Consider the following 18,710-nt stretch of genomic DNA (forward strand, 5'->3'; position numbering starts at 1 on the left):
TAATTTTACTTATCATTTTCCGATGGTAAGTATTACGGGCTTGTTAGATAAATGTGGAGGCCTTGGGTTTTCCATGGCTATTCATCCAGCCTCCTTACTATAGAATAAGGTCCATGAAGGTAGAGGTACTGTCTTTATAAAGTTCCCTGGGTAAATGTGGGCTCTGATGTTACTCGTACAACTAAATAAATTATATATATATATATATATATATATATATATATATATATATATATATATATATATATATATATATATACTGGGGATGCCAAAGAATGTATACAAGTGAATACTTTGGTCAACATTGCTCAAGCAGTAGTTCGCCATAATCATAAGTGTCTGGACACCGATGACAACCACTTTGAGCACCTCTTGTAATCGAAGAAGTCAAACGTGACTTTTATCCATCTTTTGTTATCGGTATATATTGAGTATTACAATTTTAATTGTTTTTTCATTTCTTAAAATGTTCATACATTTTTTGGCACACTCTGTATACATACACACACGCACACACGAATAAATAGGTGGCCATGTGACTAGATGAATATATGAATTAATTAATTACCAGTAGCTGAATTAGCAGGTACAGTGAGATATTTTTTTGAAAAATAATTTGGAAGAGTTGGTACTTTTGGATTGGGAGACAATCAAACTTTTATGTAGCTAAGAGTGTGCAGGAAGAAAGACTTGGTCCTTGTACTAGACCTTGTACACTGCTGGTGGGACTGCAAACTGGCACAGTTGCTATGGAAAAAAAGTATGGGGGTTCCTCAAAAATTAAATATAGAGCTTCCATATGATCCAGCAATCCCACGTGTGGATATTTATCCAAAAGAATTAAAATCAGGATCTCAAAGAGATATTAGTGCTCCCATGGTAACTGCGGTGCCAGTTACAACAGGCAAGATGTGGAAACAACCCAAATGTCCATCAGCAGTGAATGGATAAAGAAAATGTGTTGTATAGATAAAATAGAATAGTATCCAGCCTTAAAAAGAAAGAAATTCTGTAATATGGGACAACGTGGATGAACCTGGATGAAGACATTATGCTAAGTGAAATAAGCCAGTCACAGAAGGGCAAATGATTCCACTTACATGAGGTATATAAACTAGTCACAGTCATAGACGAGTAAAATGGTAGTTGCCCAGGGCTGGGGAAAAGAGGAAATGAGGCACTGCTAATCAATGGATAAAAAATTTTAGTTATGCCCGATGAAGGAGTTCCGGACGTGGGCTGTGTGACACTCTGCCTGTGGTTAACAATACTGTGTTGTGCACTTAACATGACATTTACCTTTTTAACTGATTTTTAAGTGCTCTTACCACAATTAAAAAACAAACAAACAAAACAAAATTAGGTCATTACCAAAAATGGGAGTTATTGCAAAACTGAGGAGAGTCAATGAATACACAGCCTACCCTCCAAATGAATGCCAGGTTCTCTACAGTAGGAAATATTTCCACTTTGGCAGCATTGGGTATCAGGACTTCAAAGAGTGTTTTAAGGAAAAGAGCTCATTAACTGCAAGCCTGGTAACTGAGGGGAATTATAAAAATGCCAGAATACAAGTAGGGAAGGAAAAAAAAAAAAAGAAAAGCAATGTTCTGGTGTTGAGTGGGCACTTAACATTCCAGAGAGGAGTCAGGACACAGAGCCGCCAGGATCCTGTGTCAGCCTACTCTACCTGCTGAATGGCCATCATTCCCTTTATTAATTTGAGCAGCTCATGCAGTCTTACTCAAGCAAGGTAAATACTCTGAAAGAAACGGGAAGCAATGATCTGCAAAGCAGCCACATGCCATCTCAACACCATGGTGACACCAAATACACCTATGAAATGAGTGTGTCGAGAGGAAAAAAGAGAACCACCACAGGTTTATATGAAAGCATGGACTTATAGTTAGTACCTACTCTGTGCTAGGAGTTTTGACCTTGAATATAAACTGTTTGCTGTGTGCAACACCATTTCAGAATGTCTGTCACAGAGTAGGGCCTCAGTGAACATTTAGCTGTCATCATCCTACAGCTCATGCAAGACGCCGGAACTGAGCAAGGCATGCGCAGACATAGTCGTCAATGATGAGAAGAAATTTGCCTTTAAACCCTGGCCCCACGCCCCCTGCTCTAGCACCATGCACAGGGACCTCATCCTTTCAGAGTCTCGGCTTCCTTCTACACAAAACTGGAATCATATCATGATGTCTTTTGTGAGAATCAAGTGAAATAATATGTAATAAACTTACATCGGATTCATCAAATAATAATAACATTGTTTCTCTATTTACCTCCTTAATCACAATTGGGTTCACAGCCAATAATGACAAACTCATACAAAGGGGCCAGACTGATAAACAAGTAATACCCCACCCACACTCTGGTTAATTCCACAGACCTTCCAGTTTCCTTCTTTCTCGGGATGTCTCCTGGATTGAATGAGGCCATTTAGAGAATGAATAATTTATTATTTCAATTAAAATAGGTCCTGTTAAGCTGTCCCAACATGTAGAGACATGTAGAGTTGGAGTCACAGAGATCACAGGGAAAGAAAGGGAGTGTGGCATAGGGACCCAAGAACAGCATTGTATTGTCAGAAAAACCCAGGTATATATCACAGTTCCACTCTTGACTATTTGCATGACACTGGCCATGTCAGTCTTGTTATTCTCAGTTTGTTCATCTGTTAAATGAGGAGAATGAGTATGCATATTATGGCATAGAGGTTTTAGGGAATTAAATGAATATATTTAGCACCACCCAGCCATATACTAAGCACTCGCCAGTGACAATATTCATGACAGCAGCAGGGGTGAATTAGATTAAATGAGGTTATACTATTTATCCTGAAACTGTGAAAGAAAAAAAAAACAAAAAAACAGATAATTCTGTACACATTCAGCAAACTTTAGTAGAAGAAACTCTACTAAAATAAGCACAAGGTTTTTAATTTGCATTTGAAATATGAAACTGATGGTGGCTTCATTAATAGGTAATGCTAATTGCTACCATATATTTTGTTTAATAGTTTAATTATTTCAGTAACCCTGTGAGGAAGATAATATTATCCCTAAAATACAGATGAGGAAACCGAAACTCAGAGAATTCCAGAGACCAGCTGCCTGACTGACAAGTAGCAGTGACAGGATTTGAACTTGTGTAAATTCAAAATGTGTCATCTTTTAAATAATTTACACACCTTTATTCTACATTACTGAGAGACATAGTGTTGAAGAAACTAGCAAATGCTTAATTAGTGTACCTGGAAGGGAGACGGTAAGACCGCAAATTTCACCTCTATGTCATTGTCTATTTGCCCCTGGAAGCGGGTATATAGACATAGACATAGATCCAGATAAAAATATAGATTACGTATAAAAATTTTAAAATACATAATATTTCCTGCCTGACAATGTGCTCTAAAAAGAAGTTGAATCTTATGCTAAATTGACCAACCAATAAATGACTGCATGATTTAACATGGCAGATGACACAATAAATGCCTATTTCTTGCTGGATGGCCAAGTAAACATTCCCCTAAAAGATGGATATATTCTTTTCAGCATATGAAATACAACAGTCCTAAAGAGACAATAATGGGTTGCTATTTGTTACTCACTAATTCCCTGAATATCCATGTCTTCTAGTTCTGTTTAAAAAAGGTTAAATGGCTCTAAATCTGTCTGCTAGACTCATAAGGAACTATGCACTACTCTGGCTGGTCAGGAAATTTAATTTTCTAGTCAAATCAACCAATTGTGTATATAGAGGGGAAAAAAGCTTCTTTCTATAACCCAATTGGGAGGAGGGAGGGACAACTACAAAAATGCAAAACAGATGCTGAAAAATGCAGTTGGTGATTCTTACATTCATATCCCACGGAGTTAATCCACCTCCAGTCAGAACTGTGTGGGGTTCACCTTCTGAATAATACATCAAAGCACTGTTGTAAATGATTTGAAACCTATTCACCCTTCCTTTGGGTGGGACCATGGGTGACAAGGAACTAGCAGTAGCCTGACCTCTATCAGAAGTATAGATATGCCTGTGTCATCACACGGTACTTTGTCTGTTCATGTCTTCCTGGTAACACAGCCCCAAATCCCCTTTAGTCTGCCTGAAAACAAAATGCTCTCAAGTTGGGCAGTTGTTACTAAGCAGCCGCATACCAGAGACAATAACACAAATAACAATAGCAAGAATCATAACAATCGACTACAACGATCATCACTTGATTCCCTGTGAACTGGAATTATTATCAGTGAATCTCCCTTTTTACATCAGTAAACGGATAGATTATAACATGTGGAAAAACCCATGGAGACTCTGAACCTGGATTTTTCCCCAATTCTGCCAATGTGTGGTTCTTATCACTATGGTATTAAAAGTACCTCAAACCTCATTGTTAGTTGATGAAGAACATGTCTCTGCACGGAAACTCCATTCCTGCTGGTACTGCAGATTTCATTTTAGGAGTTCATATGTGATTGCCCTCATCTCTGAACCCTTCACTTTCTCTAAGGACATTTGGCTTGTCATACTTCCTGAGCCCAACTATATGTTCCTTGCTGACGAGAGTAGAAATCTTAGCAAATTAAGTACTACCACTGGCCCCATGACTGGTTTTGTCTCTTAGTTGGACCAATCTTGCTTACTCTGTTCACATTCTGTCTTTTATACTTGGAGATGTACACAAAGTGGCAATTCCTCCTTTCTGTGTTCCTTCAGAGGAAATGGAGGAACATGAAAATGGGGCGGATTTATTCATTCAACAAATATCATTGCCCCTATGTATACCAGGATTTCAATATGAAGCCATTTCATGACTTTACTATTTAGTCAGAAAATGGATGCCCTTGTACATTTATTTTTCTGGATACTTCCAGCTTTTGTAGTTGACGCTTGGTCCTTTGAGAGATACAATTTTCTTAGCCAAATGCGGGGCATTCTGTATGTTGAATTCCTTTAGAACTGAGAATGGGCAACTGACGATTCCTCAAATCACCAGGTGGATGGAGTTTTACCTTAGAGTTTGGGCTCTTTTAAAAGAAGCATTTTAGCTTTTTTCCTTTTTTTTTTTTTTTTTTTTTTTTGGTACCCTTACGATATACATTCTTTATTATCTTGAATTTTAAAATGGTTTGTATTAAAAAAATATCTTTTATGGCTCTGAAAAAAATTATTTTTTTCTTAAACTCAGATTATTTGGGGCATTGACTATTCTGATGGGCTTCACCTCCAACCTCATCATTGCAGCAACCTTGTGAGTAATGAGAATGCAATACATACAAAACAAGTAAATAATAACACCTCCAGAAAGTTCACTTGTCTAGAGTTTCCCTGAGAAAAGTAATTACAAGGATACCAGCCTTATATCCTTGTGACCCATGTCAATGAGTTGGGTATGAGCTGACTTCTAACTTAGAGATTAACTGGACAATTTTCTAAAACTATTTCTCCATTAAGTTTTCTCTCTCTTTTCTTTTTTTCTTTTTCAACAAACATTTCTAAGACAATATTTGAAGTCCACACTCAAACACATCATTAACCAACACTTCACCCTTGGAGACCAGTGTACAGTTATAGATTTTCAGTGTTCTTCTGGAGAAAAAAAAAAAGCTACTTAGCTTGAACACTGGATTGTCATTTGGGTGACTAATAAAAGGGAAAAGATATATGTAGTTCAACAGAAAAAAATAGAATTGAGCCTCATTTCTTTAAAAAAGGGGGTTAGGAAGCAGAAAACCTTTAATAAAAGATTATTTATCATCCTGGGGGAAATTTGTGAGCAGGGAAAGTATAAACAAAAGGTATTTTCAAAATGGCAGAGAAAGATTTTGTCTAAACGGTGCCAATCCAGATATGCTGACCGACCAGAAATACCCATGACGTGATAAGAAGATAATTTCAAAGCCAAACACCAAACAGAAATAAGATAGGGGTCTCTTAATGTGTTGAGACAGTGGCCTCATGCCTTTAAATTCTTATATATAATTCACTGTAACTGTCAAAGGAGAAAGAAGAAAAACCAGTCATACTTTCATAATGCTAGGGGAAAAAAAAAAAGGAGAGAAATGCACAAACAAGCAAAAACAAAATAATATGAAAGATCCACCCAAACGCACTGCAAAACACTGCAATTTTGTGTTTCCTTTAGCTCTCTGAAAGCTGAAACAGCCTTATTCGTCTTGATACTCCTGGCTTTGGGCATTGTACATAGCTCTTAGATGATGTGTGTGAGCCTGTGGGCGGGCCCATGCACACACGTACACACACATACACAAGGTATGTGTAGACCCTGATTTTTTGGTAACATGAGCATAGTCCCAAAGGCAGGCACACGGGATGCATATGTAATTGCATTTTGCATTAATTTGCTTGTCAGTAGGTTTTTTCAAAGAGAAATACCTTATAGGACTGGAAGTGACATCAGGATCACGAGCAGTCACTTGCCCAATCACGGAGTTTAGAGCAGCATTTTCATGAACTTCGAGGAGGTAAGTTGGGGAAGAGAAGATGGGAGGCTCGTCCGCGTCCTCCACCACGATTTTGACTGTCGCCGTGTCTTTGAAAGGCCCCTTGCCGCTGAAACGTGGATCAGTGTGGACGTTGGCTGCCTCCACCTTCAGTGTATAGGACTTTTTGGTCTCAAAGTCCAGAGGCTGTTAAGAAATGACAAAGATGAATGTTTCTCACTAACGACCACAGCAGCAAGAACAAATGAGTCTAATGCTGATGGATGATAGTTATGGGCATTTAAGCCCGTTTGTGAGTCTTAATGGGCTTCCTCTCCATTCCCCCGGATTCGACCTGTAAATTTTACAGGCATTTATTGATATCTGTTTATTATACAAGCTCGGTGAATCTAATCTCCTATTGTTGTCTTTTGTTTTGCTCATTTCACTTGGAATTCACAAAATATTCACAGTCATGAATTGTGCCATCAAAATTTCACTTCAGAGTAATAATAAAATTTTACTAGTGATAACATGGACTGCATACCGATCAGCCAGTTAATCGAGCCTCTGCCAGTAGGAGATAAGACAGCATCAAACCCAATCTTTATCCGGGAAGAATATTTTATCATTTCTGCAACAGTGTGTGAAATGTGAAGAACTAGTAATAATCATTGTTTAGTCCAAGGAGACATTATAAAGCATAAGTCAGCACCAATCTGAACAAAGAGTGTTTTCTTATTTCCCTTCCAAAGCATTGCTGCTCTCCTGATCGTGTGGCTAAAAACAAGGTTATTCATTTTTAGGGTATTCTTCAAAGGTCTCTATTATGAGTCCTCTGATATGAAGCAGGTGGGCATATAAAGAAATACACATGCAGATACATATGTACTTGTGCTTATATTGAGAAGAAGGACAAGTGAGAGTAGAATATACCGCATATAGATACCTAGGTCTGGCTGTGCCTTCACAACTACGAAAAGCAATCTGAAATTACCTCATCGCACCATTACCGACAGTATTTTCGACATATTAATACCTCATTCCTTCAAAGCCCCAGAGACTGTAGTGAATGACCTAGGTAAATACAGCTAGGTAAAAGAACATAATCCCCTTTAATAACCAGAAGCCCGTCAGCCTCAGAACCCTCCTAGTCCGATTCCTGGCAACTCAGAATACTTCAGATTTCAAGGAAGGACATCTGTCAAGGTTCAAAGACACAATTTAGGTTGGCATTGCAATTTCCTGTAAGAAACAGAACTTTAAATCTGCCATACTGATTTCAAAATAAAAATAAGAAGCTGGAACACACGCTAGCATTAGTGAGCTCTTTCAGAACTTCTGTATAAGCTTAAACACGTATTCATATTTCAAACTTTTGTATGTATTTTTAGATTTGAATTCAAGTCCCATGGGACTTGACATTTTTGGAAATATTTTCTAGAAAACGAGGCCCACACTCACTTCCCTGTCTGTTCTGAAATGACTTGCCACATGCACGATGAATAGACCATTGGACACCAGCATTTTCCCAATTTGCCATTCACCCCTACTGTAACCCTTTTGCAATGTCAATATCTTCACAAACACTGGTAAGTATAACAGGTTAGGTTCTGCTTCATTCTTAGCTCAACATAGTAGCAATGAACCCCAAAACATGCTGGTGTCCGTAGGATTTTATCAGACAAAAAAGAGGACCCATGAATTGTGGAAATAGACTCCCTACCCAGTGTTCTCTAGAGTAAAACACATGTGTTTTCTGATGTTAAGATGAGTATTATATGCTTTCAAGTTTATGAATAACAGTGAATAAAAATACAGCAAATGGCTAATTGCTTCAGTTGATAAAAGCACCTTACGGTAACAACGGATAGCAGTTAATAATAACAATAAAAATGACATTAGGAATCGTTAGCCACGATTAGCCAAGGAAAATGTGGCTTTGGGTTATTCAATAATCGACTCAAGCATAATTATACTGTACTCTATTTCAAACACGAGTTTTTAAATACTTTGCAATGCTTAAGTCTAAACTCAAGCCGGGTATAAAAGTTTTGTTGCTCAGCAGAGACCTGAATTACATGCAGCCGTTTTTTACTCAAAATTGATTGTAAGATTTATTTTGCATATGAATGTATCCAGACAACTCCAGGTTCCCATTACCAATACCTCTTCAATGGGGTATTTTAAGAACATCATCATTGAAAGCAGATCCCTATGCAACGTGACAGAGAAAATTAGAAGGTAAGCTTGGGGTCATGTCAATGTAATGCTGATCAAGACAGAAGGGATAATGATTGGCTCCCAATAGTGTGGTCCACCATCTATCTCCTTGTTCACGAAGAAGCAAATCTATGTAAAATTTAAGTTGTGCTACTCCATGACAGAGACATGAAGAACAATATTAAACAAACACTCATGATGAGGATAAAAGGGTATTTTTTTTCCTTGCAAATGCCTCTGTCCACAAAATAACAAACTGTGTTCTACACATTTTTTATGAATATAGATGTCATGATGAGAAATAAACATGGAAAATGTTGTAATGTACAGAATTTTTCACATCTACCACCAAAAAAAAAAAATGGTTGTTGGCAAAGGCAGTTGAACGTTGTATACGTCGTTTGTACTGTTTACAGAGATGTTTCTTTCTCTAGGGGGAGTCCCACCCCCAGGAGCAAGGCAAATATGAGCTTCACTTAAGATAATGCTTGGACTTTGGGTGCATGGGGGAGTATCCAATGGTACCACTGTCATTCCAGTGCCTAAAATTAGCCCGGATAACTGAAGCTGATGACTCCTTCTGTCGTTGAGTTTTCCTGAAAGCAGAGCCTGCAACAAAGACTAAGGAACTGTCACTGTAGTTTGGGGAGATATCCCAAGAAGTAGGAGTGTACAAATGGGGCGAGTTAATATGGAGAAGGATTAAAAGCCATTGAACTTGCCACCTCTGTGAACAACGGAGGCTTCTTCCCACTGGAAATCCTCTTAGGAAGCATAGACGATATGCCTCAAAAGAAGTTTTTCAAAGAACAAGAGTTGTCCACCAATCTGAGTCCCTCGTGGCTTGAGGGTTGCCTTCAGAGTGCTGACTTCCCTACAGATTCTCAGGCACTATGGCATAAATGCGAGAGGAACAATGGATGAGATGGGAGGCTAGCACCACTGTGGTAACTACTCACCTGAGCTTTAGCTGCAATGTAAAGTGGGGCTATGAGGTGGGCAAAGGACTCTACTTTCTTGCAGCTAAAGCAGCTAAACCTCCATCAGCTCAACAATTTTATCGGGAAGCCCACTCAACTCCCACAAACTTCAAAACTCAAGTTTCAAAGAATGTTTTAACTGTGATCAAAGTCGTCCTTAGCTTACCTTTCTTAGTCTTATAATGCCATCCTGGGCCTGGGCATCAGAGGTGATTTCAAAGAGTGCTGTTCCGTCTCCATCGATGATGTCATATGATGACTGTGCGTTTTCACCAATGTCCTGATCGTTGGCCTTCACCCTCCCGATCGCAGTGCCAAGAACCACATCTTCTGGGACCGAGAAGTGATACAGGCCTTAGAAAAGAGGAGAAACACTGAGCATTGCACAGATTCCACTCATTCACTCACTCCCTTGTTCATTCATTCATTCGTTCATTCATTCAGCAAAGATTTATTGGGCACTTCCTGTGTTCTGGGCACTCCTATAAATGCTACCACTATCGTGATGGGAAAGACAAAAAAATATGCCTTTCACTGTGGAATGTACAATCTTTTCAATGAGTCAGAGACAAATAGTTCCCAGTAGAAGTACTGATCTCTCTTTGAGACTCTCCAGAGATACTGAACTTATTCCACCATGTGTTTACCAAGTATGTACTTGGAGCAGAGTTATATCAGGATATCCGTGAGTCTATGTGATTGTTCTTTCCAGCTTACTGCAATCACATTGGCTGCCCGTGGGGATATGCATTGTGGCCCAACGTAAAATAGTAAGCTAATTTCAGCACAGAAAGACGCAATGTGTAACACACTGAAAGTCACTTTTGAAGTTACCTTTATATTTACAGACTTGTAGACCAGTTTTGATAAAATCCAATTACTAAACTTCTGCCGTGGCCTGCAGCAAGCTGTTCAGGTACATGAAACACTCCTCTTGTTACTAAAGTCCTCATTGCTCAGAAGACCAAAAATCCTACCTTCAGTACTCTCTAGGCAAAATACAATTACAGTGTACGTTCATTTGCCTGTGGGGGTGGTAAACTGTGTCTAATTAGCGGCATTAGTACCATTTTTATTCAGGTCACTTTAGCTGTTGTCTTAGCTGTTCCTCCCTGTAGCTGTTCCTCCCTGTCACTAGTGTAAGCGAAGCTGTTGGAATCCCAACCACAACCCCAGGCCATTACCACTTCAGTGCGTACGTACCCTACACCTCACTGCCAGCTCCTGTGTTTATTTGCCTGAGGGTCCTCTGTGGCCTCCAGAACCCACTTTGCCCACTGCCTGTCAGGCCAGAACTGCCAGGGAATTAATGACCAACAGAAGCAGCCCTCAAAACACACACACGAGTTAGTATATAATATCCCAGGCTCCTCCCCTCACTGGTACGGTAACATTTCTGCCAATGTCTTTTCTTTTGTTTATTTATAGTGTCCCAGAGTTTCCCCGGTGGGATAAAACTCCAGTCACCCACAGTCGTAGCTGGCTTGATAATGCACATTATTGGCTTTCTGTCTTTCTCTCACTCATATCCTTACTTCCCTACTGGCATTTCTTGGGAACATCTCCAAGATAAACTACTTATAATCAAATTCTTGTCTCAGTGCCTGTTTCTGGGGAATCCAAACCCAGACAAACAGGGAGTTATCGTCCCATTATAACGAAAACAAGGGGACAATAAATATTCAATGAACTATAAACCCAAAAGGAAAAATTAAATTTGGAGAACATTACCCAATTCTAGTCTGAATTCAATCACTGAGTCCGTTGGATAAACTAAGACTCACTTTACCCAATATAAGTTTCGTTCAGATGATGGGTAAGGTTTTCTTCTAGTACTAACATACTTTTATTTAATGATGAAATAAAAATGTCCCTTAGAATCACGAAATCATGGAACTGGGGAACAAAAATGTTTTCCGAAGAGTGTTGCCATAAGGGAGGCACTGAAAATCATCATGTCGAACACAAGTCTCTCAATTCTCTCATAATTGGTTTAATGATTCAACTTCCTTCAACTTTATATTCCGGATAAGGTTTGAGATGGTCCCTTCACGTATACTTATTAAGTAAATAAGCCAGCAAGGGATCTCACCTTGCTGCCAGTCCCGCATCAGGGAGCCTGGGGAAACCAAGAAAATGGAACATTTCTTTATCCATTTCAATTCCGCTCACTCCCATTATCAGTGTGATCAGAGTTAAAACTTACTACCTCTAAGAAAGGGAACACTTTTGAAACTCATCTGCCACTGCTGAATTGAAACAATCATTTTTCCAAGAAAGAAGAGTTGCATATTAAAGCATTAACAATAATGGTAAGTGAAAAATAAAAACTCATTCACTGACACAGACAACAATTTAGTGGTTACCAGAGGGGAAGGGAGAAGGGAGGGAAGCAGAAAAGGGTTAAAGGGGATCAAATATATGGTGACAAAAGGAGAACTGACTCTGGGTGGTGAACATATAATGCAATACATAGATGGTGTATTATAGAATCGTACACTTGAAACCTATTTAATTTTATTAACCAATGTCACCCCAATAAATTTAATTTGAAAAAAGAGAGAGTTGGGGGAAGGATAGGAGAAATGGCATTTTCCATTTCAATATTTTATTTTTATTTAAAAGGGTTGCATTCTTGTCTGATTTTTAAATGGCCAGATGTGAACATTCTTAATGAAAATACATCTTTTCTGTCCTTTCTACCTTGGAATTTCTGAAGATAAATTCTCAAATATACCTTGAGTGTGTCACTTTCAAGCCACACCTATGTTCATCTATCTCTCCCCTTCTCTCCCTCTCTTTCTTTTTGTCCTCTCGTCTCTCTCTTCAAAAACTGGTTCTCCTATGATATTTTCTATCCCCGCAAACGGCACCAGCATGCATCTAATTTCTCAGGTCAGAAGCAAGATAATTCAACTCCTCAGTGAAAGATACAATCTATCCTGAGATTTTTGTTATCCTTACCTCTTAAAAATCTATCACACCAATAGACTTTTCTCCACTTGCACTGTGACCACCCTTGTTTGCCAGTGCTACCATCACCTTCTACATGAATGGTTATAATCACTCTTAACTGGCTAAAATGTGGAGAACACATCAGAAGAATGCCAGATTTTACCTTCTCTGATTTCATTGGAATGAAATCCTATTAATACTCAATCCAAGACTTAAAATCTTTTAATGCTTCCCAGTGATGTTAAGATAAAGATCATGGTACTTAAAATGGCCTACAAATACAATATGGCTAACTCCTGCCTAAACTAACTCTCCAGCCTCTGCGCTTCAGCTGTAGTGAAATTCTATTAATTCTCATCCTTCTTCCAGAAGGCTTATGGACATCCTTTTCCTCTAGTTGCAATGTCCATCCCCCATTCCCCTGGTTTCACCTTGTTTCAGCTAATTCCTATTCATCATTCATATCTCAATTCAAGAGTCTCCATGCCAGAAAGTCCTTCCCAAATCATCTATATCAGACTACTTTGACAAATGCTCAGTAGAAAAGGGTTCCATGACAGTACAAGGTAGTTGGCAAATAATGATTATCTCCCTGATTCATTGATGGTGGCTGCCTAAAAGGCTGTCGAGAGGTTTCTGAGGCAAAGCATGACTTTAGTAGGAACAAGTAGAGTCAGTGATCACTGATGTCCCCTCAGGTGCAGGAAGGAGGAGTGTATATTTTGTAGCAAGTGTACTGCATATCTGCCTTTTCCATCTCAGACAATAGAGAGTTAGTTTCTTTTATACAACAAGTGTGACTATCGATTGAGCAAACTCTGAGGTGCATGTTAATCATTCTTTCAAGTTTTCTTCATGAAAAGTGCCATGGGACAGAGAATCAGCACACATCTTGCAGTCACACATGTGGTTCTAATTCTCAGCACCACTACTTACTATATGCTTGATACTTGGAAATTTTATCAACTTCTTTGGAATCTGTAAAATGGGGATACAATTTAGTACCAAAATGACAGGAGAGTTGGTTGTTTCATATACATATGTGAACGGTTATGCCGTGCACATAATAAGCAATCAATGATTGTGATCAGTTTTTTGTTTCTTGATGTTGCTGAAAAATCAGAACATAAATTCAAATGAAAACATCATACTTAGATTCTTACCCAGTGCAGGAAATTCACTTACTCTGGGCAAATTTCGGTGGATTGTCATTAACATCGGTAAGGGTCACTGTAAGTGTTGTGGTGCCAGACAGGCCACCAGAGTGTCCACCCATGTCTTTGGCTTGGATAACGACCAGGTACTCCTCCTTGGCTTCTCTGTCCATGTTGGGAAGGGCAGTTTTTATAATTGCTGAGGGGGAAAGAATGGGAGAATGACCTTCAGGCAGATAGCTCATTCAAAAATAAATGAACCAGTCACACACACACACACACACACACACACACACACACACACTCACACACACACACACACACACACACACACACACAAGTACATACTAGGTCCCACTCAGATAATTTTGTTTTCTTTTGACATTTACCTGGCGTGTATTGGTGATGCCAACACAGAGAATGATTGTAGTCATAGACAGCAGTGGATAACTTACAAATATATATTTTATAATACATTTTTTAAAAAACTTGCAAAAGTATATATTAGAAAGTAAACTGAATGGCATACTAGGGCCTACCAAATTAAAGTATAAATCACCACACAGCCTCATCTACCCAGGAAAACCCTGGAAGTGAAAGAATCCTACAATTTATCACAGATCCCAGTTCCCCTACAAAAGGAGTAAATACACAAATAGCTTGAAGGCTCTGAGGTCAAAGATAAATTATTCTGAAGCTCACAAATACATTAGAGAGATGAAAGAAATAAATGCATTATTAGAATCAACTCAGGTGAATAAAACACCAATCAAAATTAATATAGGCAAGTTTCTAAATCCTAAAGTACTGTTTAACTACATTTATATTTTATTTTTTAGTTATACCTCTCCTATTGTAAAAATAAATATTTGAGAAAAATGGAAAGACATAGAAAAATTGGGTAAAACATAAAATCACACAAAATAACATAAAATCATCAGTGCTAAAATGTCAATCTTTTTTCTTTTGATATATTTTCAGGCTTTATCTATCTACCTCTTTGGTTGCTTACTAGTAATTTAATTTTCTCGTTAAAGATTGAAAATTTGCATGATATTTATGAACTTATTTTGAAAATCTTTATTTAGCCGTCCCCTTACCCTTAGTCTTCTATTTATAAATACTGCTAATAAATGTGGCCATTATGTATGTATGCATACAAATGAGCATGTATGTACATAAACATTTAATCACACATGTGATTATGATATTGATATTGTTCTGGGACTTTATTCATGCGATGGATATCTTTGAGATCTTTTCTTGCTAGCACATGGAGATCCAACTCATTACTTCTTATAGGTACATAATTGTTCATTTATAAACGAGCTATGAGTATCTCAGGTATTCACACATTAATGGATATTGTAGTTATTTCCAATTTTTTCAAAGAATAATAAAGTATCTTATAATGACACTATATTTCTCTGTGTCCTTCATTTTTACTTAACTCTAAGATGCCTCCCAATATTGCTACAGTCCCACAATAAAAATTATTATGACTAGCTGAGTATATTACTATTGAATGGATGTGTTTCATCATCTCTGGCCCAAATGAAAGAAAAATGTCCAGATAAAAGATAATTCTCCCCATTACTTCTAACCCAGAGACATCATAAATGTTCAATTCCAATTGAGGATGAGCCACTCTCTTGGCCACTTCTGAAGTTGTAATCCTTTTTTTTTTTGAACTGATATGCTGTAATTAAATCATCTGTCTATAAAAGGTTTGCGAGGAGTTCAAGTTCCTGAATCATCTCAATAGCAAGCAAGGTGCAAGAGTGCCCAGGGAAATCTAATCCACCCTGGCAGGGAGCAGGCTCTGGGAAGAGCTATGTGTTCTTATGCACTTTATTAGAACTTGACATGACTTTTACATCAGACCTTCCCATTCGGGAAGCACTCAATTGGATAACCATACTTATTTGAAAACATTGATGGTAATATAATAAAATCTTTCAATATAACGGTTTCTTTCAGGATTTGATCATATCATTATATAACTCAATAGATCATACTTATATGGTACCATAATAAGTGAAAACAGAAAGAAAAGAAAAATAGAAATATAACCATATTTCAGACTTGGATCACTGTGAGGCAATGTTGAGGGGAAAATAAACATATGAGCAAAAAATATCAACAACAATAAAAAACCTCATCATGAGCATGATGAGATACCAGTATGGCTGCTCTGCTATGGATATATATTTTCATAACTCAGCATAGCTTCATTACAAGCCCAGTTCTAGTAGAAAGAATTAGACAATTGTTTTACTCCCATGATAGTTACATGAGTGCTTGCAAAGTTTAGGGACCACCACATTCTCAGGTCATCATAAATTAAAGCCATCCATTAGACTCTGAAATTTGATGTGGAGTTTCTAATAATCGGAGGAAACTGATATAATTTCTCAAGGAAGGTTGCAACTTTTTTCAAAGAAGTTGATGAGCGGAGGCCTACATGAGTCTTCTCTGATTATTTCAGTAGAGGAATCTTTACAATGTCCTCAGACTCAGACAAGGTTGGTATGCATTATTCTCATCATTTTTATAGGTTGTGAGAGTGTAAACTAAAAAAAACAAAAACAAAAAAACAAACGAAAAAAACACAACAGTTGTGATGTCTCTCAGACACTTGGAAATTAAGATAGTTTTGAGGCTCAGTGGAAAACAGCATACTTGGGAGAGTGTGTACGAGTTATATCAGAATATGAGGGAGGCAACATGATGGAGATCTTTGCTTGGATGGTAAACAAGAGTTCCATGTGTCTCCACCAGAATGTTCCAGAATGTTTATACCCTTCACCACTCAGATGAACAGCTTGATACTACCTAAGATACACATCTATCGACAAGCTTGAGTCGTCCCCTTATAAATGCTCCATCATATTGAAGTCAAGCAAGTTTGGTTTCTTCCATTATTCGCAGACTTACTAGCTTTGTGACTATGAACAAATGATTAAACCCATTGGGACTCAATACTGTGCCCTATCAGATGGAGATAACAATCAGCCTCTTGTAGTGGATATTCTAAGTTTATGAGCGATATTGCATGAAAAGTTCTTAGCACACAGTAGTTACCCAACCGTGATGTTTCTCTGCCTTTTTTCCTTCCCAACCACAATGTATTTAATGCTTATCTGGATGGTGGTTATAGAGTGTTGAACGTTCTCCAGTTGCTCTTCCAGACCTACTTTCCAGCATTCTGCACCAACCATTGGCACGGGAGAGTGACTTCTATGGATTGCCTCAATGAACTTGCTTACTCTTTGGCTTTGTGTTAGACTCAACCAACGTACATTACCCTCAGAGATTGTGAGAATGGAGCAGGGTGAGGTTCTCTATGCCCCGCCAAATACCTCAATCACATGTTTGGATACTCTATGGTTACTTTCTTAGGACATTGCTAGAACAACTCTCTAGAGTCCAATAGCTGACCCTTCCCTTGCTCCTACAGGCTTAAGGATGATGTTGGCACTTCCCTCACTAGCCTTGGGGTGCTTCACTAATCCTTGGTGGTCTCTCTTAACCTGGCCATCCATTGGTCAATAGTTCCTTTGTTAAACTCTCCTCAATCACCCCATTCCTGTCAGAACCCCCCAAAATATGGTTAGGATCCTGGTTCTTTATCCAAGTATCAAACGTGTTTCTAGCATGTCATTCTTACACAGATATCTACAGTTCAGAAGTACTTCAATTAGTAGCATATGCTGTCCCAAGGACCACTCCTCGAGAAAGCCGGGCAAATATTTGTTTCCTTATCTATAAAAATGAGAATAATACCTGTTCAGTTAAGTGAGTTGCTTAAAATGATCCAACTCGGAAGCTGCAGATCTGGGAGTCTTCACACTTCCTCCTCTCCTATACAACCTTGGGAGAAGGTTTCCTGATTTCTAAGGCAAACAGGGAGCCTCTCCCAGGTCTCTTTAAGGCCTGCAGCACATTTATTTGACTTCAGTACAAGCTGTATCATGAACAGCTCTCACTTTGCCTGAGCCCCCTGCCTCTAGTGTCGACCACACAACTAGCAGTAACTCATTAGAAAATACAAGTCAGAATTTCTGGAAGATTTTTCCTGCTATTATGTGGCTGTAAAGGCAGGATATGAAAAAAAAACGAGTGCCCTTGGCACTCTTACTATTTTTTTTTCCGTTGTATTGGGACATATCTAACATGTTACTTAACTTTATTCCTATTCAAAAGAGACAGAACTTTTCACTGGCATAAATATTGCAAGATATTGATAAGCTCCTAAATATTAGCTTTAAAACGTTCTGAAAAGTTCCTTCTACTTCTTCTCCCTGAATTATTTGCTTTGGCTCCCATATTCTCCCAAAGCACTCGTAGCTTTAGGCTGTTTCTTACATGGACAAGAGAACTTCTGTATTTTAAAAATTATTGTTGGGTATTAAATACCAGACCACACAGAGCAGGAAATATAATAATTAGGCTGTTTTTCTTCTCAGATTTGAGAAGTCAAAAATTTGATCCACGAACATAAAAAAAAAAAAAACGTTATTAAAATCCTCAATGAAATGGCATTTTCAGCCATTTTTCAACTCTGATTTTTAAAAGGCAGATAGATCCCTACACCTTTTTTGCCAAAATAAGCTAATGCAAAACACCTTTTGATGGTATTAATTTTGTATAGCTTTCTGTTGCCCAAAACATGGATTGTACCCCTTTATTCCACAATTGTGGTCAAGCAAGAGCTGTGTTCACGTCTCCCCACATGACTGCAGTTACGCACACTCAGTGCCCAGCCATGTATTCCAAAGCTTCAACATTATGTTGAAATGCCCATTCCAGCAACTTAGTAACAAATTTGATATTTAAATTTTATGGCCGGCAGCATGACACATGCTTTCGTCTGTGGCAGTTAGTAAAACTTAATGTAGGTATTTGCTAAACAAGCTCACAAAAAAGAAAATCAACTGAAT

At 38.2% G+C, this 18,710-nt stretch overlaps 1 protein-coding gene across 2 annotated transcripts in view; it reads right to left on the reverse strand.

The window, feature by feature from the left end:
* Positions 1–18,710, reverse strand: part of CDH8 (cadherin 8) — a 323,683-nt gene that overhangs the window by 134,016 nt on the left and 170,957 nt on the right. For both annotated transcript variants that reach the window (XM_033129667.1, XM_033129668.1), the window contains exons 5-7: positions 13,799–13,966; positions 9,825–10,012; positions 6,409–6,662 (exon numbers count right to left, since the gene is read on the reverse strand). In XM_033129667.1, coding sequence (XP_032985558.1) covers positions 6,409–6,662; positions 9,825–10,012; positions 13,799–13,966 — 610 coding nt within the window. The remainder of the gene's footprint in view (positions 1–6,408; positions 6,663–9,824; positions 10,013–13,798; positions 13,967–18,710) is intronic.

This window comes from Rhinolophus ferrumequinum, chromosome 15 (genome assembly GCF_004115265.2).
Source record: "Rhinolophus ferrumequinum isolate MPI-CBG mRhiFer1 chromosome 15, mRhiFer1_v1.p, whole genome shotgun sequence".
NCBI classification, from domain to species: Eukaryota; Metazoa; Chordata; class Mammalia; order Chiroptera; family Rhinolophidae; genus Rhinolophus; species Rhinolophus ferrumequinum.